The 25275-nt window shown below is 33.8% G+C and overlaps 4 protein-coding genes across 6 annotated transcripts; 1 reads left to right on the top strand and 3 right to left on the bottom strand.

Annotated features, from left to right (window-relative positions):
• Positions 1-396, top strand: LOC108193985 (uncharacterized). Its single transcript, XM_017360856.2, has one exon. The coding sequence runs from the start codon at positions 49-51 to the stop codon at positions 220-222; it is 174 nt and encodes a 57-aa protein (XP_017216345.1). The 5' UTR covers positions 1-48; the 3' UTR covers positions 223-396.
• Positions 397-577: 181 nt separating this feature from the next.
• On the bottom strand, positions 578-3843 carry LOC108193984 (vesicle-associated protein 1-3). The gene is made up of 8 exons (XM_017360854.2): positions 3668-3843; positions 3453-3523; positions 3042-3123; positions 2813-2928; positions 2564-2725; positions 2425-2472; positions 1735-1812; positions 578-881 (listed from the first exon to the last, which is right to left on the bottom strand). Exons 1-8 carry the CDS (start codon positions 3717-3719, stop codon positions 768-770), a joined length of 723 nt encoding a protein of 240 aa, XP_017216343.1. The 5' UTR covers positions 3720-3843; the 3' UTR covers positions 578-767.
• Positions 3844-4870: 1027 nt separating this feature from the next.
• Positions 4871-15629, bottom strand: LOC108196916 (snRNA-activating protein complex subunit). 2 transcript variants are annotated; one of them, XM_017364406.2, is made up of 12 exons: positions 15331-15629; positions 14099-14263; positions 12490-12548; positions 11506-11572; positions 11347-11399; positions 10675-10924; positions 10200-10288; positions 9990-10074; positions 9058-9156; positions 7172-7297; positions 5864-6124; positions 4871-5372 (listed from the first exon to the last, which is right to left on the bottom strand). In XM_017364406.2, the coding sequence occupies exons 2-12, from the start codon at positions 14234-14236 to the stop codon at positions 5085-5087; spliced, it is 1515 nt and encodes a 504-aa protein (XP_017219895.1). In that variant the 5' UTR covers positions 14237-14263; positions 15331-15629; the 3' UTR covers positions 4871-5084. The 2 variants fall into 2 exon arrangements, with proteins under 2 accessions (XP_017219895.1, XP_017219894.1); XM_017364405.2 differs by having other exon boundaries at positions 10675-10927; positions 15331-15592.
• A 2855-nt stretch (positions 15630-18484) lies between these two features.
• Positions 18485-23557, bottom strand: LOC108194760 (uncharacterized). 2 transcript variants are annotated; one of them, XM_017361698.2, is made up of 13 exons: positions 23043-23557; positions 22716-22865; positions 22421-22633; positions 22253-22342; positions 22052-22165; positions 21587-21856; positions 21299-21455; positions 21088-21165; positions 20856-20956; positions 19887-20057; positions 19656-19730; positions 19268-19417; positions 18485-18953 (listed from the first exon to the last, which is right to left on the bottom strand). In XM_017361698.2, the coding sequence occupies exons 1-13, from the start codon at positions 23433-23435 to the stop codon at positions 18627-18629; spliced, it is 2289 nt and encodes a 762-aa protein (XP_017217187.1). In that variant the 5' UTR covers positions 23436-23557; the 3' UTR covers positions 18485-18626. The 2 variants fall into 2 exon arrangements, with proteins under 2 accessions (XP_017217187.1, XP_063937028.1); XM_064080958.1 differs by having other exon boundaries at positions 18492-18953; positions 22716-22852; positions 23043-23293.
• Positions 23558-25275: the final 1718 nt, after the last annotated feature.

Genomic DNA, 25275 nt, shown 5'->3' with positions numbered 1-25275 from the left:
TCCCAAATCAGAACAAACTAGGGTTGAAGAATCAGAAAAAACAGAGAGATGGGAATAATTACGAGAAGCTTTACCTTCATGATGGGGACAGCGTGTGGAGTGTATATAGCTCAGAATTACGATGTTCCTGATATCAAGAAACTCTTTGTTACCAATTTTGAGAAGCTCAAGCGTACTGAAGAGATTCATCGCAAACCAAACAAGGAAAAAGATGATCTTTGACTCTACATCCATGTAGAGAGATGTGGGGGAGAGAGAGAGCATATAATTGTAAAGTTATTTGGGCAATGTTATGATTCAATTGTTATGAATTCATCTCTTCAGCCTTCTGCTTCTTTTGTTTAATCTCTTGTTTCACGATGCCTGTTGAGGGCTCGAATTGAAATCTCTTATCTCTCTCTCTCTCTCTCTCTCTCTCTCTCTCTCTCTCTTTTTTTATATTGAAGTTTCCAGAATCTGTCTTTGGTGAAAAGGTAATTCAAAGGAAAAATGAGCAGTGTGGATTCTTCTATCTTCAAAATATCGATTTTAAATAATTTTTTAATGTACCTCGTCCTGCCTGAACATTCTGTGGAAATGGATGATAACACAGTTCTAAACAAATTTTACCAAAGAACAAACTGTACTATCAATTCGCTGATAAAAATGACTACTTATTTGTCGTTTACCAAGAGAATGAAAAAAAAATCTAGGTCAATTATACATTGGCGAAAACACTCAACTCATTTTTCAATAGGCATCCCGAATGACTAGTAAAGCCCGAGCCTCTAATGTGAATTAATGAGGTAGCTCACAAGAAACCCTAGCAAACCGATCAGCACCACCAATAGAATGTATGATCCCCCAATATTACTTTTGCCCGTTTCTTTCTGCAGCAGTTCCTGTCAAACAAAAATTTGATTATGTTTATGATCCACGCATTGGAGTTTTTTTTAATGAAACACTAAATTATTCATCAACTCCTGCATAGCATGTTTCCCCCAAAAATTGGGGTATGCTTATCATGAACCACAGTATCTACAAGAGGCAGAAAATGGCTAATTGATGCCTATTATATCTCATTTTAAGTCACAACAAGTATGTATGTAAACAACCAGAATTATCATAGCAGTTCTTAATTATCATCGCAGTTCTTAATCAGAAGTAAAAAAATAATTTCAAGGTGCAAGATGGACAAAGTTTAGACCAGGTAGCTAATTCAACATTCGGAAGTTGGATGGAGAAAGAAAACTGTTTTATGTTCATCATGTTCGCTCGCAAGTCATTTAATACTAACAAAGTTTTGATATATAAATCCTCCCATTACTCATGAATGGAATGTTCCTTGCATTATATATGACTACAGAGCAAAACTTATTTAAATAACCCTACATGCAATTAACTTTTTTCAGTGACATGACATCAAGCAGCATAATAAGATTATTAAGTGCCCACCATGTACAAAAGTACTGCCATCCTGACCCGTGCAAATTCGTGTATGGATATGAGATCCCCTGTCCGACCTGTTTCACCTATAATCTTCCCAATCGATTTTAGCCCACGTGAATACTCTACTTGAGTTACTAGGCTATTAGTGAAGCTCTAGTACACATTATCACTGGCAGTTTGCAAATTTAATAGGAAAGAGCATCATGCATGACATTTAAAAGAATATTATAATATAACATGATAGTTCATTACTACTGAAAGTAGAACAGCAACATACAAAGTCATCATAAGATAAGGGAAGCATACCAACTCCTGATTAAGCTCCTGATTTTGTTCAATAGCAGAAGCTTTTTCATCAGTCAGCCTGGAAACCATGGACCATACCTGTACATAAGATTTTTATTGTTTAGCTACCATAGTTGACAAGGCAGATTGGGTTATCAAACTCAGAATACCATTCTCCAAAAAAATTTAGACTAATACGAATTTATCTTCTAAAACGGATAAACTCTAAGTGAGTCTACAGAAACCCCATATGTATAAAGCAAGTCTAATTCCAGCAGTAGTCCTCAAAGGAAGAAGTAAAAGAAGTCAAAAGTTGTGGCAAATGCATACTCATGATATCTGATTGTAAGTTACTTTTATCTTGTTAGAAACGTAATATAGTCTGTGCCAAGATTTAGAACTTTGCCTTCAAGACCCAACCCAAGGATATTCATTTACTTGGTAGTACTAGGCTACTAGCTCATTCTTAGTTCCTAATTGAACTTCTAAACACTGTATCATTGTAGGGTACCAACAATGCACAAGAATGATAAGTGACTCACGTATGTAGTACTTAACTTCTCAGAAATCACACCGAAGTAAATATAGACTACATTAGTCAACATATCAGGAAATTTTAAGGGACGCTAATTTCGTAAGTCGGACAATGTATAGAGATCTTATGCTCACAAGTGCATGCTTGCATATGTGTACAAGAGGGAGATTGCTCACCTCTGCAGATGCAGGCTTCTCTTTCAGTTCTTCTAGAGAGCCTGTCAACTGATATTTTAAAGTAAATGAGCATATCTTTGAAAGAAAAAAACTTCCAAAACAACTCAGTATAAGCAAAATAGTTGCATCAATCACTTACCCCATCAAACAAAGTAGCATTTTGATTTCCACCCTCGACATGATTTGCCATGGGTGAAGAATCTTCTTCTGATCCTTCAGGAACAGGTGATGGTGGATTAGCAAGAATATACACAACTCTCAATCTAAACTCCTCAACAACCTTCCCATCTGCCTTACTAAACTGCAAATTAAGTTGGCATCACAATTATGACCTAGATAGCAATAGAACTGCCAAAATCTTAATAAAACAGAGGTGCAGATAAACAACCAGTTCTGGGCTTGTATCTTTATTAGTGGCACCATTAGGCGCAATAACACTTTGGAGGAGAAACTTGTCCTTGCACTGCATACTTGGTGGTGCCTTTTCCGAGGCTTGCATTGTGACTACATGTAAATAGAACTGCAATTACCAATTTCTTTTTTCCAAGCCAAACTTACAAAGAAAAAAGGAAACAAGACAACTGATATATCTCAATTATCTCAGTTGTAACTTGTACCTATAAAGCAGGAAGATGACCCTGGCGAAATGATACCACTAACGGGACGGACACAATACTTCTTAGGGTTTGTTGTCTTAACCTGATCAGTTGTAATTCACTTTATCAAACACCAACCTATATAAGATTGATGGCCCAAAATAGCAAACCACAACACCTTAGTTCACACTACAAAATGCCTCTTTAAACAGTGACACACACATCTACGAGAAGGTGACCATTTCTTTTAATTACAAAAATTACTTCAAAACCCACAATCATATCATACATCAGATTATCAAGGCAAAGTTTACACTTGTTCAATGTTGGATGCATTAAATTATATAATTACGCAAAACCATGCATTTTCTCGAATAACCTACATAGAATGACTTACAAAACACACAATACACTTGTTAAAAACAAGTAAACCTTAAAAGCAACATAATCATTAGTCTTGTTGGTCAATTGCACAGTACAAGAACTCTGCTTCGTCAATTCAACTGTTTCAACACATAAACAAACAAACCCATTAATCAATTATTCAAGAAATTCAATCTTTTCCCTTAATTTTCTTGAAAATGATACAAATATTGCATATACATATAAACAAATAAATGTGTATTTAAGCACTAAATTAGGCTTACATGGGAATTTGAGCTCAGAAGGATGAACGCTGAGCAACTCGCCTGTGCTCATGGCTTCAAATCAAGCTAAACAAGTTTCCAAAATGGGGGAAGATCACAATGCACAAATTTATAGACTTCTGCAGGGCTCATTTGAAATCAGATTCTTTACTACTCACGCTTACGCCATTTCGAGGCTGTAGTTATAATTTCATAACAATTTTTTTAATTTTTATTTGAATAAAAATTTCATGTTTAAATTTTTATTTAAAATAAATAAATCAAAAATGTTGTAATACTATATTTTATCAGTGCTTGTTTGGTTGCATATCAGAATTAACTTGTTATGGGAACTGGGAAGTAGTAGTTTCCTAGTAATTAAAATTTGTGGGAAGTGAAAAAAATTGTTTGGTGTTACATAAAAATTTAAAATCACATGAATTCCAATGATAAGGGTGGAATGGGTTAGTAACTTCTTACAAATTATGAGTATTCATGAAGTTGCTCTTCCTACTTTTATCAACCAAACAACTTCATCTATAATTACTTCCCAGAAGTTAAATTCCGGTATATTAGAGAGGAAACCAAATGAGCACCAAAAATCTTAAAATGTATGCAAATAGTGAACGAAAATATTTACTTGGACGGAGAGAGTATCTCATATTGATCCATCCCCAGAATTCTTTTTCCAGTGTTCTACACACATTTTCTCTTTTTTTTTTGAAAAAACCCTGATCTTTATGAATACACAATCAAGCGATTCATTCAAATTGATATATTTACATATGTCGCCTTCACCAAAAAACTAGTTTGAGCTATCAATCGTAATTTCATATAAATCTTTAATACTTAAAAGCCAGCAACATTCCTCACATCAAAATACACCATACAACATACCAAGCTCTCACAAAGAGAACTTTCCTTTAGTCGAGATCATGAAGTCAAGTCCTTCTTCGCGCACAGCCAGACCAACAAAGCCTAAATAAATTAAGAACAAAACTCGCTCAAAAAAGATTTTATCCAAATACAATATTGAAAGATAGAAAAACGTATATGGGAAAGAGTATTATTGAAAAATAATTTATTTGAGGTTTTCTACCGATTTTCGGTTTGGGGCTTTCCAGTATTGATTTGGGGCTTTCCACCGGTTTTTGATTTGATGCTTTCCACCAGTGAAAATCGATAGAAGCCCCTCACAGCAGTTAGGAAAAAAGAGGTTGAGGGTGATTACAATTGAAGTTGCTATAAACAAGAACCAATTTTTGGATACATAATTTAAATTTTTCAGCAACAGACTATCATGTTTTTTTATGAGAACTCACACCATCGAATCCCTAAAAAGATAAAACTTCTTTTTCTTATGTACATTACTCCCCTCGACTACATGGATTGATAAGTAGAACAATAAGTAACAGTTGCATGCAAAATGTTTTTCAGTTCAAATTTGATCATGATGATAATCATATACAGAGAAGTCTGGATACAGCAAGGACTCGTTGGCATAGTGAAGCATGTAATAGCAAGTATCACAGAAATAGCAAGAATTCTCTTCAGCCCATTTGTCGTCCACTGTCACCAATTTGGCTCTAAATATCTGGCATACAGAACACTTTCGGATCCGTGGTTTAATTTGAAATGTTACAACTGGATAAGCAAATCGATCTTGTATGTCTTCGGGATGGATCAGCCTCATATCTCTGATAACAATAGTGTGCTTGCAGTCACCCTAGACAAAAAGACAAACCAGGAAAAACATGACGTCTTCTTAGTTTATTATTGAGGAAAAAAGGGCAATTGACAAGGAAAAAGAGAACACTAATCTTATAAAAACTTTATTGATTAGATGAAGAATTTTACAACGAAGAATGGAAGAATGCACTTAAATTTCATAAAATTGGCGGAGGGCAAGAAGTTAGATGAGATCAAACAAGGTCTAACAAAATGCAAGCAAATTCAGATCACAGAACACTTTCTTAATTACAAAATCTTCCCAAATTTAATCATAGCAAAAGATTTATCTTTTATACTAATATCTTGTACTTGCTAAACTTCGCAGACTTTAATACTTCATAGGGTTTATTTAAACGATGCAACAAAACATTTTGCACTTACACATGCAAAGACAATACTGCAGATATCCGCTAGATAGCAATGACATGCAAGAAAAAGTACCTCATAACCTAAAAGGCATCAAACAAAAGTATCAAAGAACCATACCTGATGACAATATAGATATCCAGCCCCGAGTCGGAAGTTTAATTCACAAAATTGCGTCTCTTGCATCCGGACAGCTTTAAACCCAGGCAAAATTTCTTTCTTTTTATTATTTACAAGGGCCTTCTGCCTTGGCTGTAATCTTCCAGATAAAATATATTCCCATTTTTCAAGTGCTTCCTTCTTTGAGTCTTTAAGCCAGTCCAGAATAGGTTTGCTATAGTCTATTGCAGAGGTATCTCTCAGATCGTTGCAAAAGACATTCTGCACAATGGAGAGGGGCGAAGGAACCATGTGATCCAATTGTTATATATGTACAGGTCAACAATTTCAGCATTTAAACAATTTTTAATCACAGCAATGCTGCAGAAGGCCAATTTCGTTAGGCCAGTGTGATATAATTAACTGTCACCTGATTGACCTATTAATAATTTCCTAGGCAACAGTTCTTAACTATTACTCAAACAGCATGACGGCATGAGACGCGGTAGAACTTCATTACAAATTTTAAAAAGAATACTAGAGACAATGTGGCTAAATTTCGCGACGTGATGAAAACATTTTGTGTTTGTTTTTTGAGATGCAAAACCCAATTCATGTCCTTATATCTGTGATCTTTTAAACTTTCACGTAGAGATGATATTTTAACAAGGAAAAGTGTTATAATAACATAGACAAAAAAAATAATTTCAAAACACAGTCAAGAGAGCCTGAGCAAAATTAACATTACTTTTCTGGTTATAGATAGCCCAGTTTATTTAATGATATCTAATAGAATATGGTATGGCAAAATAGTTGAATGGGGCCTTTAATATTTAAAGAAGAAATAAAATAGTTTATTGGACACTTGCTATTCTGAAAATGTGTACAAACTATAGAGCATAGCACAAAAACATGTACGCTCACTTGCGGAAATTATATAAATAATTGTGGAAAGATCACTCCAATATAAACTTAGGATCAAATTATAGACTCTGACAGTTTATAGACTGCAGGAATTTATACAGTTTCCGTGTGCACTCATTCGCTATATAAAAGTCTTTGTAGGATGATAAAATGCTAATTACTCTGTCTTTAGGATGATAGAATTTTAATTTACTCGTGTCATTTTCAAGTCGGTTGATTTTATTATGTACTCCTCTAAAATAGATGCAAGACAAATTCACCCAACATAACACACCCATATATATATATATATATATATATATATATATATATATATATATATATATATATATATATATATATGTGTGTATATGTATATGTATATGTATATATATATAGAGAGAGAGAGAAGATTAAAAGACTAACTTCAATAAGGAAATATCCAGAAGTGTCATGCTGCCCTGCTCTTTCCATGAGCTGATCTGTCAAGCAATATATCTTATCCCTCAACTCGGTCAAAAGCTGCCGCCCCAGAACTAAAAACTCTTGAGTCTACAGAGGATTTCACAAAATTGTTGATACTAATATGGGTGAAGAAAGGAGAAATTAATTCTGAGATGGATGAGAGCACTTTCTATTTCCTAATTACAAAAAAATAATTTCATGAATACTTTTTTACATGTAAGAAGCATTCATTACACTCCATATACCATTACCAAACAGAAATAGTACGATGGGTAAAATATGGTATATAGACTAGATGGAGAACAGAAATTAGCATGCAGCATCCAAACAAGTTTAATGTCACGCAGAAGACTCTGACAAATCATTCCCTGAAGCACCGGTGGGGAGGCATAGTTGCTTTTTAAGGACACAGTTTGCAAAACTGGGATCGGATTCTACAGCATACGTCACAAAAAGGTTCTTCCTTTCTTTGTACAGTACATAATTTGGATGATATATAATGTGTGTGTGTGTATTTGATGGTTATGATTTACTTATAAGTTGTTTTACATATTAATTTAATGTAATTTAGGATTATATACATACCAGCATCTATATAATTGTACAAACATTTTGGTGTATATATGTTATTCTGTTTTTATTGATCACTCTGTTTAGAGCCTGTTTGGCTGAGCTTATGAATTAACGTGACTTGTGACTTAACGTGACTTATGTGATAAAATGAGAGCTTAAAATGTCTCTTTGGGTAATTTTGACTTATTAATGACTTAAGAATTTATAAAAATATAATAACAAAAATAAAAGTGATTTATGTTTTATGGGTAATTTTTATCAAAAAACTGTTAAAAAAATTAAGTCACCAAAAAAAGTACCTCAAACTAACTTCTGGCTTTAAGTTAGTTTCTGGCTTGGTTCTAAGTTTTGGTTTTAAGTAAATTCCTGGCTTATTTCTAACTTTAAGCCGACTTCTGGCTTATACACAAAAACATTTTTCAGCTTAAAGTCGAAAATGGCAACAGCTCATATATAGGGGATGCTGGTGAGGAATAGAGAAGGCTGTCTAGCACTTGCGTATATTAAAAAACAAGCCACACTACAACAACTATTACCAGATGTCATCCTTTAATTGAAATATATTCAAGTTCCTATTTAGTAGAATATATACTTCTAAATAACTTCAACACTTTCTTATGAAGGTTTGTATTATGGTCTTCAACATATTAATTTGGAAATTAGGATATTGTCAGGAACTGCTTGTTCCCGAATGTATGTTTGTGAGTTTTTATGTATATTTTGGTCTTTTCAGAGATGATAAGTAAGAAAATACAGATGACAGTTAGATAGAGTGATACAGAACACTGAAGGCAGAAATAGAGAGATTGATAAGAGAATTCAGAGAAATAGTAGTAGAAATGTAGAGAGAGATCAAATCAATAGAGATAAGAGCAATAGAACAGGAGATACAGAGATAGATATGGATAACTTGGGGAGTAAATAGTAGTTTCTATAGAAAGAAACTTGGAGAGGAGGGAGAGAGGAAATGGTGGAACCAAGTCCCATTTCATATCATTCAGATCATAAAACTGAAATTTACATTTCTTAGCCCTATTTATAGACACTATCTCTTAACTGACTTTGAAACGACTCAGAAACCCTTACTATAGTACTACTACGACACAATCCTGACAGATACTGTACATGGTTTCAAATTCATGCATATATCAAATACTGTTAAAATCAAGATGCAAGATATGTCGCAGCTACAAGCCTGCTTAAAGGTCCAAAATATTAAAGAGTATTAAAAATTCACAAATGAATTCATTAAGAGGTCAAGAATTATTATTTACCTTTTGCCAAGTCCTTTTGTTATGGTAAACCTCCACACAGAGAATAACTTCTTTTCCTGGCTGGAGTACTTGCCCTTCTTGAATACTTGATATCCTTGCCTGTTAAGCATCCAAAAAATATAATGTGGTTAGCAATTTAAAAGATACGGTGAAAAAACATATACGAAGTAATATGACAATTTAATTCAAAATTTTAGGAATCCAAGACAAAACATGAGTTTAATTTCTGATGTTAGAGTTTTAGAGCACGTTTGGCTGAGCTTATGACTTAGGACTTAACGTGACTTTTGACTTAATGTGACTTATTTGATAAGCTAGGAGCTTAAAAATGTCTGTTTGGATAATTTTGACTTATTAATGATTTATGGGTTATTAAAAATATAATAATAAAAATAAAAATATTTTATGAGTAATTTATGACTTATGGTTAAGTTTTATTAAAAAAAATCAAATAAATTAAGTCATGAAAAAAAGTACCTCAAACTAACTTATGGCTTTAAGTCAGCTTCTGGCTTAATCCCGACTTTAAGCTGACTTCTGTCTTATTACACAAACAGACATTTTTCAGCTTAAAGTTAGAAACAGCTTTAAGCCCCAGCTTAAAGTTTAAACAAACAGGCTCTTAGTGTGATAACTCAAATTAGTTCATTCATGATTGCATCTTTTGAGTGTTTGGGATGTTCAAAATTAAACTACTAAATCAGATACTGACCCTTTTACTGAACTTGTTTCAGATGTGCACGGCAGCAGAAAACATAATTGTAGAATTCAGGGACTTGCCTAATGATAACAAATATGAAGACAACAAACAAGCTCATGCACTTAATGCAACAACACCAAAGCTTTTATCTAGTGTGCAATGTATGTGGCACTGCACTGTAAACAATGCAAGTCCAAATGCATCGACCAGATTTATATATCAGTATAAATACCTTTGCTGTGGAATTGTTACTTTTAAGAGATGTCTTTCTGTCAGGTTTCTCTGAAGAAGTCGTTGCATTGTCGTTAATCCTACCACTGCAAAGATGAAATTAAAGAAACAAAATTGAAAATTATTTTGGGCAACTCATATAATAATTAACATACTCAAAGATGTACAAGAGTTCCACCAACTATTAGTTAATAAATCAGTGTATACATACTTGAAAGAATGCAGCTTTACAGCTGCTTTGTCTTCAAGTTGTTTCTCCTTGATTCTTACAAGTTCTTTCACCTTTGCGATATAGCTTTCCTAATATACAATAGAAAGAACAACACCAAATTAAGAAACTAGCTAGTATAATAGTAAATTTATCAACATCAATGACCCATTAGGTAGCACAAACTTCCCCAATTCTCATCTATTAAATATGCCAGAAGAAGAAAAGCACAAGTACTGGAGGATATTTATCCTGAATTAACAACTTTTTCCTTGCTTGTAAGCTTGTGAATTACAACGGAAAAAAAGATAGAATGTCAACGTTCAAAATGGAAACTTAAAATTCTGTGCCAAAGAGACTCTCAGTCCAAATGGCCATGTTTTACTAAATATGATTAAGGGTGGGAATACCAACACAAGTAACTAACAGAACGCAGGGCATTTTAAGTGATCATAAATGATTGTAAGGAGTAACATACCTCAACAGTTAATTTTTTTTGTCTCTTTTTCCTCTTCTTATCTATGGTCTGATCGTCATCCCTCTTTCTCTTTTTCTTCTTATCATTGTTTTGTCTCTTTTTCCTTCCCTGTCTCTTGTTTGAGTTGTCGCACAATCTCTCATTAGAGTCACTTAAGCCAGTTTCATCTAAACATGCACCATCAGTTCCACTTTTCGAGCTTTCTGCAATAGCATTGTCTCGTGACCCTGATATTTTGCCAATATCGGTTCTGCTGACAAATAATACGGGAGATTGCAAGTATATCAGCTACTTTACATGAAACAATATTTACTTCTCTGAGAAAAAAATATCAGCCAAGAGCCAACCCATTGATAATAGAAGATATGAGATATCATTACAAATAACCATTGTCACTAGGCACTGAAATATTGGAAACCCTAACAGCAAATGTAAGTTATCTTTCGTCAATGCAACACGCTTGATAAGCTAAATATTCATCCAAAAGAACACGCTAAAAAAGAGATGAATGTTTAATTGAAAGCTAAAGAAAACTTCTACAGTTGAAACACAGATGAAAAATGACTAGTGTGTACAACTAGGCTTGTACAGATGATTACAAAGACATGCCATCGTAGCTTTAGTTTGTACAGAACATCAAAAATTAAATCAAATGCAGAGATATATACTAACCTTTCGCCCAAACTCTTCTCTGACACTTCTGAAACTGTTTCAGTTACTTCATCCTGCATGCATTTTAAGTAAAATGTCATTACATATAACACCTATGTTTCATTAATTATACGTGAAAAGTAAATAAGCAAGATGTTTCTATCAGAAAAGTAGCCATACTTTGAATGCGATGTCAAATGCCTTATCTACTAACTCTTCTTCTGTAACTATCTTAAGCTCATCCACCCTGTGGAAGACGTGAATATGATAACTCAATACATATTTGTGGAAGACATGAATATGAAAACTTAATACACATTAGAAAAACAGAATAGAGGCCTATTGCCTACTAGAAAAAAAAAGCACTGGATTACATATCCTGTAAATGACTATTAGCGCAGCACACAAGCAATAAGTATGTAGTTAAATTCAATCCTTTTATTACAGGTACAATGCAACTTAACTCATATATCTTTTGCAAGAGACAAAACCTGAGAAGATTGCATCTTACTTGGGGGAAAAGATAATTACGGCTAAATAAAGAGATAAAAATCTTGAAACCCATCTATCAATGATCAAAAGATCAAAGAATGATATTCACAGTTACGGCTAAATAAAGAGAGAAAAATCTAGAAACCCATCTATCAATGATCAAAAGATCAAAGAATGATATTCACAGTTAGTGGTATAAGAAAGAAATTAAGTGAGCTAAAGATTAGTATGTTTGCATATACAGATAATCGTGAAAGCCCCACTAATATTAAGAAGTACATACAGAAAAACCTGCAAACCAATGAAGTACTGTCATCAAGAAGGGAATAAATGATAGTGCGCCAGGGTATAGGCGTATAGTATAGCTTTGAACAGCGGGGAGGGGGTTGATTTAAGATATTGTTCCCCAGATTTGAAATTTTTCTAATTGTATAAAATCGGGAACTGAAGTCCGAAAGAGGAGAACGTATTCTAATAATATGCTAAACTCAAAATTCTAATGAAAGCTAGTCAAATCACCATGTAAGTAAAACCATTTGGCTCATCTCATGTGGATCTTTTGACCAGCTTAATCTCCTCATTCTAACTAAATTCATCATCATGATGGAAGGAACTAACAGCAGAAACAAAAAATAAGAGATAACAAAAAAAAATTGACTAGGAATTCCTTACGATAAATCATCTTCTTCACCAGTATCATTGAAATCTTGACCTAACTCTTCCCGAAGATCCTATTTCAGCAAAAACAAAACAGACAAAGACATAAATAAAAAATTAATCAAAAAATGCATTGGTGAAAAACTAAGGAAGCTCATAATCAAAAAGACTGGCATATCGATAATTAAATATTTTACAAACAAAAAATGTGTATTAATAAAAAAAACTACTGGTCCTCATGTTTGACGCCTGTATGTACCCCTAATGCCCAAAACTAATGTGGTGAAGTCCTAAAACCCTAACGATCAGTTCAGTCTGAAAGAATGCAAATACACAGTGAAGGAGTTATTGTCCAATTGTGTAGGTAATTATTGTAAATTTCATAGCCAATTATTTGCTTCGACATATACCAATATATAATGTGTCTCAATGTAAGCAGCCAATAGGTCATTCTTAAAAGCGCAAGTTAAGCGCGCTTTTGTCAAGATGAGTCATTTTTAAAGGACTTGCGTAAAAACAAAATCTACGGACCTTATACCAACTGACACTAATAATACAAACCAAATATACTTACACGAATGAGAGATATCGAACTGGGGAAAGAGATTAAACTCATCTTTTTATATGATTCTTGCATATAGATACATACATATATAAGATACACATATCTTGAGAACACTTATTTATTTATACATACAATTATTGTATATACACAGATGACTTGAGGATGATGAAGAAGACTTTCTTTAGGATGCTAATCATATTAGTGAAGATGATGATTTTGTGAATATTGATGACGAAGAAGAAGAAGAATGGATTAATTTTGGTGTTCTTTATTACTCTAACTTTAATTTGTTCTACCTTATATCTAAATGATGATAAACTTTGTTGCTTTATCGATTAAATGTCTTTGTATCTATAAATTAATAATATTCTTCTTCAATATGTATATTTATTTGTCTTCGATGAATCTGTGCATTCATTGCGCTTATGCTCAGGGGAGGCTTTGCGCTTTTGTGCGCATATCGCGTTTAATAACACTGAGCAGCCAATAGGTTACCATTAATTCATTCAATAAACATATGGGTTCATAATTTGGAAGTAAGATTAGTTAAATAGAACAATGTTGTTGTTCACTTGGCTAATCCACAAATGATGTCCTCTGAAGGGAGGAATATTTAGCCAATACCTAAAGGACACCTAGCGAGGGAGTTAACTACATATAAGAGGAATGGCAGAAATCTATTGTGTTTAATCTTTTCTCCGTGCTTTTCTTTTCCTGGATATCTATTTCAATTCAAATTAATTTTACTCGCATCTTTTAATTTCTATTTGGCATACTGTTGGTCCATCAATCTCTCTTTTAATTATATGGTTACTCTCAGCACAGAAATTGAGCATCAAAATCTCATTCCCCTATTCCCTCCCTCATCTTAAAAAATTCGAAGCCATTTAAATTTCTCCCTGTATTCCGCATATCAAAACATACCTAATACAGGATTTTCATAACACTACAAGATCCCATGTAATGACCAATACTCTGAACAATAAAGAATTGCATAACATACACACATCTATACAATACATGCTGATTGATAATAGATAGAAAAGTGAAAAATAGTACCTGGAGTTGAGAGAGAAGGTGATTTCTGAAGGATGGAGGGTTAGTGAGAGAGCCGACGAGATCAGAGAGATAGAGGGGCCCACCGCGTGGAATTGAATGGTACAACTCACTGCTACCATCACCGCCCACCTCCGCCATGATTGCCAGACCCTAATTTCTTGGTATCTGTGTATGTATGATGGTATTTTTTCAAATATTGTTCTTTCTGCAGTTCAGAATTGATTAAACGAATTTTTTATGGTGTGCCCATGGGCATACAATAGTCACCAACTCTCATAAAAATACTAACTTTTAATTGGTGGATGAATAATAAATGTTAATGGACCCCTGCATTCACACCAATTCCAGCAATCAAAATAAACCATTTTCATGAGAGTTGGTGCATTAGAAAGACCGTTGATTAAAATATCGTGAGAATCCTTCAGAATTGATTTCTACTGTTGGATAGTCCAAGAATTGGGTTTATTCTCTCTTATCCCTGACTTGGAAACTGTTTGGGATTGCTGTTGCAGACAGCAACAACAGCTTTTTGCTGAAGAGCTGGTGAAAAACTGTTTGGTAAATCTAAAAGCAGCTTTTCCGAACAGCAGCTTTTAGCTGAAAAGCTGCTTTTAGAAAAAGCAGGTCATCTCATGCTTTTGGAAAAAGCTGCTTTTCAGCTTTTGCTGAAAGTTGTTACAGATTTCATTATCAAACCTCACCAAAAACCTTATTTTTTTAATATCATAACTCAAAATAAGCAAATATCAGAAAATTCCAAACAGTTATCTGACATCTGTAACAGCACTTTTAACAGCACTCCCAAACAGAACCTTAAAGTTGTATATGTGGTTGCAATTTTGACCAAAAATAGTTGATTTTCAGAGTGCAAAAGTTACAATTGAGATTCCATATATAACAATAACATATTTTTGAAAAATAATAATTAAACACGGGTTTTCTCTGAAAGAACTCCTAAAATATACTCATGTCTCAAAAATGAATAAAATATACTCCTCTAGTCCTCCCATGTCTAGATTTAATATTTATTAAATTATGTTTATAAATAAAAAGTTTAAGATTTATATATTTGTTTAGAAAGAAATCAAACAATAACAATCAAAAATATTCTTATACATTTTAAATTATGCACAAAAAGTTAAAAGTCGCAGGCTGAAGAATCGCAGGGGGTGCACACAATGTGTAATTTCACATGATTTTAAACACAAAAGAGATCGGGTTTAGAGTTTTACCAATTGTAAAAGCCCCAACTGAAGAGAGATAGTTTGGAGCCCTAATTGAAGCCGCAATATATGAACGCCGACCACCTCTCTTCTTCTTTCCGGCGGCTCCTTCTGCCGGTAAGTCCAACTCTCCTGCTTCTCTACTGCTTTCTTTCCTTCTTTACTGCTTTTGTAGCTTTCACTGATTTCTTTGATGGTTTGATTTCACTGCTTGTTTGATGGTGCATCTGCTTTGCGTGGTGCATCTTTATACAGGGAGAGGGTGGTTTATGTATTGTATTGGGCCTGGGCCTTTTTCATAAATAAATAAGCCGCTTCTCTTTTAATTTTATTACTTTTTGTTTGCTGAGACTTCAGTATGATGAATTTATCAATTTGATGTCTATTTGAGTTTTTTTTTTTTTTTTAATAAAACAGAGCTTGCATTCCTTAAATCATATCAGCATTTAATACAGACTTAATAAAAGCAGGAGGGGTATCAAAATATTCTCCTCCGTCTAACATAGAATAAGCAGCATTTGCTAATTCATGCGCCACATTATTCGCAAACCTATACACAAATCTAACTAGCACCAGATTTATGTGTTTCAACAACCGAATACAATCTTTAACAATTGTACCAAAATAAGCTTCTCCCGGACCTCCCTCACACGCATCAACAAAGATAGGGGTGATCAGAAAACCGCCCAAACCGCATAAACCGCCCGCACCGCACCACAAAACGCGGTTTTTAATTTTCGTGATGCGGTTGCGGTTTGAATTTTTTACAAACCACGCGGTGCGGTGCGGGTTGCGGTTTGACATATTAGTTGTGCGGTTCAAACCGCACCGCACCGCGATATTATAATATATATATATATATATATATATATATATATATATATTAGTGATTGTCAAATAAAATTATATTATATACATATATATATTTTTTATAATTATGTATGTATATTTATTAAATCTCTTCAAATAATAGTTAACTATTATTTTATCAATCTCGCATTACTATTATACCAAATTTGATGAAATGATTATATTATTATAATATGTCTCTTTGTAGTTAGTACTCATATTTATTATCATATTTACACTTTTGTTTGTGTTTTTTAGTAGTTGTTGTAGTTTTGAAATGATAAATATCATATAAATTCATTACAAGAAAAGATTTTAATTATTATATATTTAAATTTTGTTTCGAACTTCAACTAAACATATTTATTCTTAAGCATACAAACCGCACAAACCGCACCGCACCACACCGCATTTTTGTGGTGCGGTTTGCCGGTTTACGTGGTTTTTATGCTGGCGTGGTGCGGTTGCGGTTTGAGTTTTATTTATTAAATCTCTTCAAATAATAGTTAACTATTATTTTATCAATCTCGCATTACTATTATACCAAATTTGATGAAATGATTATATTATTATAATATGTCTCTTTGTAGTTAGTACTCATATTTATTATCATATTTACACTTTTGTTTGTGTTTTTTAGTAGTTGTTGTAGTTTTGAAATGATAAATATCATATAAATTCATTACAAGAAAAGATTTTAATTATTATATATTTAAATTTTGTTTCGAACTTCAACTAAACATATTTATTCTTAAGCATACAAACCGCACAAACCGCACCGCACCACACCGCATTTTTGTGGTGCGGTTTGCCGGTTTACGTGGTTTTTATGCTGGCGTGGTGCGGTTGCGGTTTGAGTTTTATTTATTAAATCTCTTCAAATAATAGTTAACTATTATTTTATCAATCTCGCATTACTATTATACCAAATTTGATGAAATGATTATATTATTATAATATGTCTCTTTGTAGTTAGTACTCATATTTATTATCATATTTACACTTTTGTTTGTGTTTTTTAGTAGTTGTTGTAGTTTTGAAATGATAAATATCATATAAATTCATTACAAGAAAAGATTTTAATTATTATATATTTAAATTTTGTTTCGAACTTCAACTAAACATATTTATTCTTAAGCATACAAACCGCACAAACCGCACCGCACCACACCGCATTTTTGTGGTGCGGTTTGCCGGTTTACGTGGTTTTTATGCTGGCGTGGTGCGGTTGCGGTTTGAGTTTTATTTATTAAATCTCTTCAAATAATAGTTAACTATTATTTTATCAATCTCGCATTACTATTATACCAAATTTGATGAAATGATTATATTATTATAATATGTCTCTTTGTAGTTAGTACTCATATTTATTATCATATTTACACTTTTGTTTGTGTTTTTTAGTAGTTGTTGTAGTTTTGAAATGATAAATATCATATAAATTCATTACAAGAAAAGATTTTAATTATTATATATTTAAATTTTGTTTCGAACTTCAACTAAACATATTTATTCTTAAGCATACAAACCGCACAAACCGCACCACACCACACCGCATTTTTGTGGTGCGGTTTGCCGGTTTACGTGGTTTTTATGCTGGCGTGGTGCGGTTGCGGTTTGGTTCGCGATTTTAGCGAAAAACCGCACCGCCCACACCGCGATCACCCCTAAACAAAGATTTAAGAGTCAGTCTCAATAATACAATAATTCGGCCTTCGAGACAACACCCACAAGAGGGCTTCCTTTATTTTAACTGGAATGCTAATGATTAAATATTTGATAATTTTATTATTTTTATCAATTATTTTATATATATAATATATATAATATTTTATTTTATGTCCTTACAAAAAAATATTTTATTTAATGTCGTATATCTAGTGCCCGAATTTTCGTTTTTTAAAATTTATCTCGTATTCCCGTACCGATACCAAGCTTTCAGGTATACATCTTGACATCACCTGTTTAGGGTTGATTTAGCTCAGGTCTTTGGTTTGAAATGTGATTAATTGTATGCGCTGGTGTTGCTTGGAGTCTGCTTTATCCATCTGACCCTTCCCAGTGTTGGTCTTATGTGTTCTGGCCCGTCTGGGGCTGTTTGTCTTGTGCTATGTCGACCTTTTTAGTCCCAGCTGGTTAGCTAAAATCTTTTAAGGTTTTACAGGGTTTTATTGGACAGTCTCAGTTGTTTTTTCTGGTAGTGGTATATCAGAAACTTTCATCTTGCACAAGTCCTCAACCTAGTCTCAATGAATCTGCCCTTGCACAAGTCTATTGCAACATGCAGTACTTCTTAAATTTGAAACCACAATGTAGCCTCTAAGTAATGGAATATATCGCATTAATATCAAACCCAGTTGCTATTTTTTTTTTTTAAATGATTACATTACATGTACAACATCAACACACTAAGTACACAACATATAATTAGCGACCCATAATGTTGTCCTGTAAATCTAACCTTCTGAGCCACAGCATGCGTCACAGCAGTAAGAACAGCCTAGACAAGACAGTGCACCGCAAAGCTGTGTGAACACAATTGCGCATTGGTCATTTACCCGAGAACACATCTGAATGCAACACAAGCAGCAGCACTGGCCACAGCACTTGCCGCAACAGTTTGAGGCAGCCTTTGCAAACTTTTCTCCAGGTTCTTGGAATTTGGCTACATAAGATCCTGGAGGGATGTGTTCTATTGTTGCTGGCAAGTTTCCGAAACCAGGTTTAAAGTTATGAAGTACTGCTATCTTTTGACAATCAGGCTCAGTTGGAACCTGCTTTTGCTGTCATTTATTATAAAAACTAATCAGAATAAAGCATAAACAAACACACATACCCCTGGTCAGAGGGGAACCATGTCTCCTCACATTGCATTACTAAAATGTAAACCAATTTCCTTGTCAGGAAAAACAACCCTTATGCTGTACAATCGTACGAATATATATGAAGCTTTATGCATCTTTAAGTTTTGAGAATCAAACACTTATAACGACTAAGTGTTTGCTGATCTTACTGAAGATTCCAACATAAGACAAAATGTGCATGCTAGAATGCTGAACGTATGCTTATAACAATGTGCATATTATAAACTACATACCTCTTTCTTTTCAGATGAGTGTGATGTGCCTTTTCTTCCCTTGCCTTTCTCTACCGAGTCTGCCTTGCGTTTCGTACCCTTGTCTTTCTCAAGTAAGATCATACAGGTGTACTCAGAAATCACCGAGCTCTGCATGCTAACCTTGGCTATCTATCAGCAGAAAATAATAAAACATGTAATAAGAAAAAAAGCAACTTCCTACATAGAAATAAGACTATTTAGCTGAATAATAGTGCACATTAATCATGTAAATTTCTCTTGCAAATCATCTACTTACAAAGTTAGATGCCATAAACTGCTTTACATCAATTAATTGCCAAGTAAAGAGCTAATAAACATGATACTATTCTAAGACTTTAAGACGGTTATATATGTTGTAAACCAATACCTCTTCCTCTAGGGCTTTATCTTCTGAAAACCATGCTTGAGCTGTGCACAATTCAATTTGTTGTATCGCAAGTATCTGTCATATGTAGGGAGAGAGAGAGAGATCAGGTTTTAATGAGGTGAAGATCTTGCATTAAAGAAAACTTGTCTGAATTACTAAACTGAACAAGTGGTATAGATGCTGTTACTGCACACAGAATTTACATGTTGCAAAGTTGTACATGGAATTCACCTTGTCAAGAGGAATCTCCTTCACTTCTTGAACTTGTAAGTCTACTGAGAATTTGCTCATATCTGCAAGGAGGCCTTTAACTTGAACTGTACCCGGGAAATCTCCACTGTATCTTCCGGTAATTATCAATGGACGTTCTGATAGAAGGTCAGGTATACATGAAGGATACATCTACAATTATGATTAAAATTTGAGTCCAAATAAGATCATCCAGAATCAGTCTAAAACGAATGCAACTAGATGGTACTAAGATGCACAAAAAGAACACATTTGGTGCTCGGTTCACTACATGAACTCAAGTTACTTGACCTTTGGAGAAGGAAGACAAAAAAGAATGTGTGAAATACCCCTGAAATATACTGTACTTACAAGCAGGAGACAATATATGGACTGGATTATGTTATAAAGATCAAAATCAATCCCTTCTAATGTTATTTTCCAATTTGTAAGAATGCGGAACTATGAGCCTGTTTGTGTGTGGCCTTAAAGTAGAGCTTAAAGTTGTTTCTGACTAAAAGCTGGAAAATGTTTGTTTGTGTAAGAAGATATAAACTGACTTAAAAGTAGAAATAATCCAGAAACTAAAGCTATAAGTTAGTTTCAAGTATTCTTTTCAGTTTTCTGTGACTTAATTTTTTATACTTTTCTTTTATAAAAGTTACGCATAAGTTATAAGTTACTCATAAATCACTTTAATTTTTATTATTAGATTATAATAATCCATAAATCATTAATAAGTCAATATTACACAAACAAGCATTTCATGTTAAGTCATCATAAATCACAATTTTAAACTCAGTCAAACGGGCTTTACATAAATGCATCCCTAAAATGACCGTTTCACTTAACCGACGAGGATTCAGTAATGAACAAAATGCAACCATATAATAAGAATGACAACCCTATTAAGAATTGAACATGGATGAACCAACAAGTTGGTAAAATAGAATTTCAGTGGAGGAAACATACCTCAAGATCATCAAGATTTTCTAAACCATCGATGGTGATATTTTCAATAATGGTGGAGAAAGCCCTGTTAAAAAAACCTTTCATACGAACTTCAATCGAATCTGAAAAAACACCAAAAAAAACTGTCATTCTTAAATAACCTAGGTACTAGTACTTTGATCAAGTATCAACAGACTACAAGTTAAACAATTTAGAGAAAGAAACAAATAAAATTTCAAATCTCAGAAGGAACCTTCATCATAAGCAGCGTCATAATTTCCCCTGCCCATTGTTGCAAGCATTCGCAGAAAATAGTGGTTACAGAAGGAGCCTGAAATGGTTTGTGTTGTGAAATTTAAAAAATTACAAGTCAGCTGAAGGTTTTAGTTGAGCTTAATACAGGGACAACGGGAATGTGCTACTTAAATATATGTTTGTAATGTGCATTAGCAATAAATATGTACCTATTCCAAAAGTGTGAAGACGAGGGCTTGTTAATTTCTCATCTGTTAAATGATTCATTATAACATCACAGATGTGCCTCTCATCTTCGACAGTTCCATCAGTAATGAGGAAGATGAAGGGAGTGCAATTGTGGGTATCTGAGATCATCTTTAAAGCCTAGAGGCGCAGAAAAAACTTCGATTAGACTAAAACTTTGAAATGATGTCTGTATACATAAGCGGGAGTAGGAAACAAAAAGGTAAACAGTAAGCATATAATTCTATTATCAACTGAAAACAGAACAAAACCTGATTCATGGGAAGCAACATATTTGTACCACCCTGAGCAACTAAATTCTCACTAAGCCATGCAGTTACTTTCTCAAGATTTTTCTCAGTGGCCAATTCTAGAGATGATGAGAACAGGTGAATCTCATCATTAAACGCTATGACATTAAACGAGTCTCCTTTATCAAGCTTTAAGAGTGCTGCAACAAGAGCATTTTTTGTATCCTCAAGAGGCTTCCCTCGCATGCTTTCGCTTATGTCAACCAGAAATAGCACTTCCTTTCTAAAAACCTATCAAGTACAGAAGAATTAATATAGTTTAATTTGCTAGTCGCAGCACATACTGTGAACTGATAACTCACAGAAGATTCTGACTGGCAGAATTTATATATAAGATAAGAACATGATGCCGTCAAAATCATCAACATAACCAATCTACCATCAAGAGAACATCTTTGAAAATATAAAAGAAGTGAAGAACCCAACCTTTCTATTCTGTTCGTTTCCTGGGAAAAGAGAGAGGCAAAACATCTCCCTCTGGTCTGTGTCATTCATTGATGGTGATTGCAAGATTACACCACCAGAAGGACTAACTGATACCTGAAAAGAGATGCATGCATCAAAGGGTTAATCAAATGAAAAGCTACACTGTGTGAGATTGGACATGTAGGAGGACTATAAACATACACCATAAGTGATGACGAAATCACACGTTGACCATGAGAGGACATCTGCATCGTATAAAAAGCCCTGTTGTCCCCCTTGCCGTTTCAGTTCCTGAAACCATAATTCAAAACACTAATCTTCCGTCTACTCAGCAATTTTAATTTAAAAAAAAACTGCATACAAAAGAACCTTCAATGGATGGCTAATTGTCTTGCACGAAACTTGAGTACCAGGACCAGCGTTCACAGTGAGTTGTATTTTCTCTTTTTTGGGCATTTTTTTCCCAGCAGGCGTGACAAACTCTGGAAAACTATATGGTATAGTTAACGTATATTGGCCATCTTGATACAACAGTTTCTGAGACCATCTGACTTTTATAGATATATTGGAACCCCCGTCTATCTGTGACAAACATACAACAATGGAGAAAAAGGTACATGTTTACAACAAAGGCGACAAAGAAAGAACGACATTTGAAACATACCTCTGGTATTGTAAAAGTAAAAATATGGGGCTTGAGAAAGCCTCCATCTTCAATCTTGGGCACTTCCTCGACGTCCTTGTCATTCAAAGTAAGCAGCTTAGTAGAATACGATTTTCTTGGCGCCTCAACTTCAACACCTAGAATTGAACCCTGTTAGCCAAATAATAATAATGTATTACAACACGAGAAACAAAAGGCAAGAAGATTAATCACAAGGAAAATACTCAATGCACAAAATTGAGTACAAAATCATTCACAAAACGAGGAATGGGCCCCTGTATATAAATTAATAGCTCTAATTAAAACATTCCACCTCAATTGTCACACCTGCTGACCCATGGGAATAGCCACACGACAATGACAAGTCCGCGTCCCCATAACACAATGAACTCTCCAGGACCCCGAGACGGTAACAAAGGCCGTATCGAGAAGACATTGTGCTTCGATAGCAATTGCGTTCATCTGCAGCGGAATGAGCGCGGGAGGATCGCACCTGCCATGCACGTGCGGCTGATAACTCGGAATATCGGGATTATCAACAACGCCAGGATCAGGAATGACGGCGTAAACCATAGGAGCCGACGGCAGCAACGAATGCGAAGCCGATTTGTCCATGGCTGCCATAGGCTTGGGCGGCGCCACAGACCGGTCTTTGCCGAAATAAACGCGCTTGGAGAGCCTGACTCCATCTTCCACCGCTTTTACAAACTCCTCCGCCATGTGGAATGAATGTCAGGGTTTGTAAAATTGGAAGAGAGGGAGAGAGGGAGAGAGGAGGGGGAGAGAGAAATGGTTGTTGTTTGTTTGGTGGAGAAGGGCGTCATTGTGGCGTTGGGATTTGTCGTTACTATACATAGAGATTTTGTTCTTGTCGTTTTGGGATGGTTTGCTGGACGGACCATCTCTTTACGAGGTAAATTTAAATTTTCAGCTCTTGCGTTTGTCGTTGGACACGTATTCTGCCGGCTAGGCTAGCTTTTCCCAGCCTGGCTTCCTGCAACAAGTACAACTTTATACCGGGAATCGGAATCAGATCGAACTGCGCGTCGAAATTAATACTCCCTCCATCACATCCGACTGCAGGTATCTCAAGACTTCTAAGAATGATAGTTTCGTGACGTTTATTTAAATTATTTTTTTCTAAATAAAAATTTAGATATCAAATTTTTATTCAGAAAAAAATTAAAAAACATCATGGACCTATACTTTAAAAAAAACATTAAAAAGCGTGTCGAAAAGTAACGTATACAGTTGAATGAGACGGAGGGAGTAAAGTTTGTTTAAATTTGGACACAAAAAATGATATTTATTTAAATGGTTAGACAAATATTTTGATCATATGATAATACATATTGTTATTTTAATAGTATGTTTTTAACAAAAGTATTTAATTAAAAATTATAGAGAACTTTGTAATGATATCCATATTTTCAAATTTATTTTGAAAATACGATAAAAATTATAGCTGAAGTTGCAACATAACTGATTTTCGGTTACTAGCATTGTAAATGAGGTTACACCGTATTTTTGAAAATAAATAATTTGAATATTTAAAGAAAATTCAAAAAATTAATTTATCACAATTTTTTTTTAAATTGATCACGAAATCTACTAGTTTGCTGGTAATAGGTTTTAGTATATGTAGCGAGGTTGACGGGCTTGACGCTGCATATGATGAAGTTCTTGAACAGGGATATCGATCTTTGGTTATTTCGTAGCAATCTCCTGTTTTGTTTTGGGTGTTGCTAAATGCAGTAATATTTTACTTCGTGCAATAATCAGTAATTACTTTCTTATCCTTCTATTGTTTTAATTGTCATTAAATGTAAATCACCTAACTTTAAGTGCTGCGTGAATTTAATACACTCTCTTTAACTGGGTCTGTGCCCAATGTTAAAAGCTCCAATGCCCATGAATGAGAAAAAGTAAACTGGATCATTATTTTTCACGTTTATATTATTTATTTTATATTTTATAAAGTCTGGAAAAGCACACAAAAATCTCTGGACCACTGCACCTTTGGCTTTAAACCTTGTATATGCATTTCTTTGTTCTGTGCGTTGATTATAAATTTTATAAAAATTAATATTAAATAAAATGTTGAAATTAAAGTTTTAATTTATTATCTAATGCCTAATAATTTAATATCATATGGATACATAAAAGTATTTCATAATATTAGTTTGTATTATAAATTCTTGTTAAATAATTAAAATATTATATTATTCAAAATTTAATAACTCTGAAATTATATTCTTACAAAAATTTAGCCATCAAGATAATCGATTTTAAATTTGAAAAATGAACCACAATTATTCAGAATATTATTCATCCGGAATTCTCATTCATTCAAATATGATTCCAGTTTGACAAATAATTCATTAAATTTAAATCTCATACACATTTTAAAATTTTTAATTTTTGTGTTAGTTAAATTTTATATTCATATACTATTTCAATGCAACATAACGTAAAATTTCTTATACTCACACATAACAATTTCAATACAAAACTTCTTGGCATACTATTAAAACAAATATTTTATATATTATAATAATCA

Source organism: Daucus carota, chromosome 7 (assembly GCF_001625215.2).
Source record: "Daucus carota subsp. sativus chromosome 7, DH1 v3.0, whole genome shotgun sequence".
In the NCBI taxonomy this organism is placed as follows: Eukaryota; Viridiplantae; Streptophyta; class Magnoliopsida; order Apiales; family Apiaceae; genus Daucus; species Daucus carota.
This window is presented reverse-complemented; position numbering and strand designations above follow the sequence as displayed.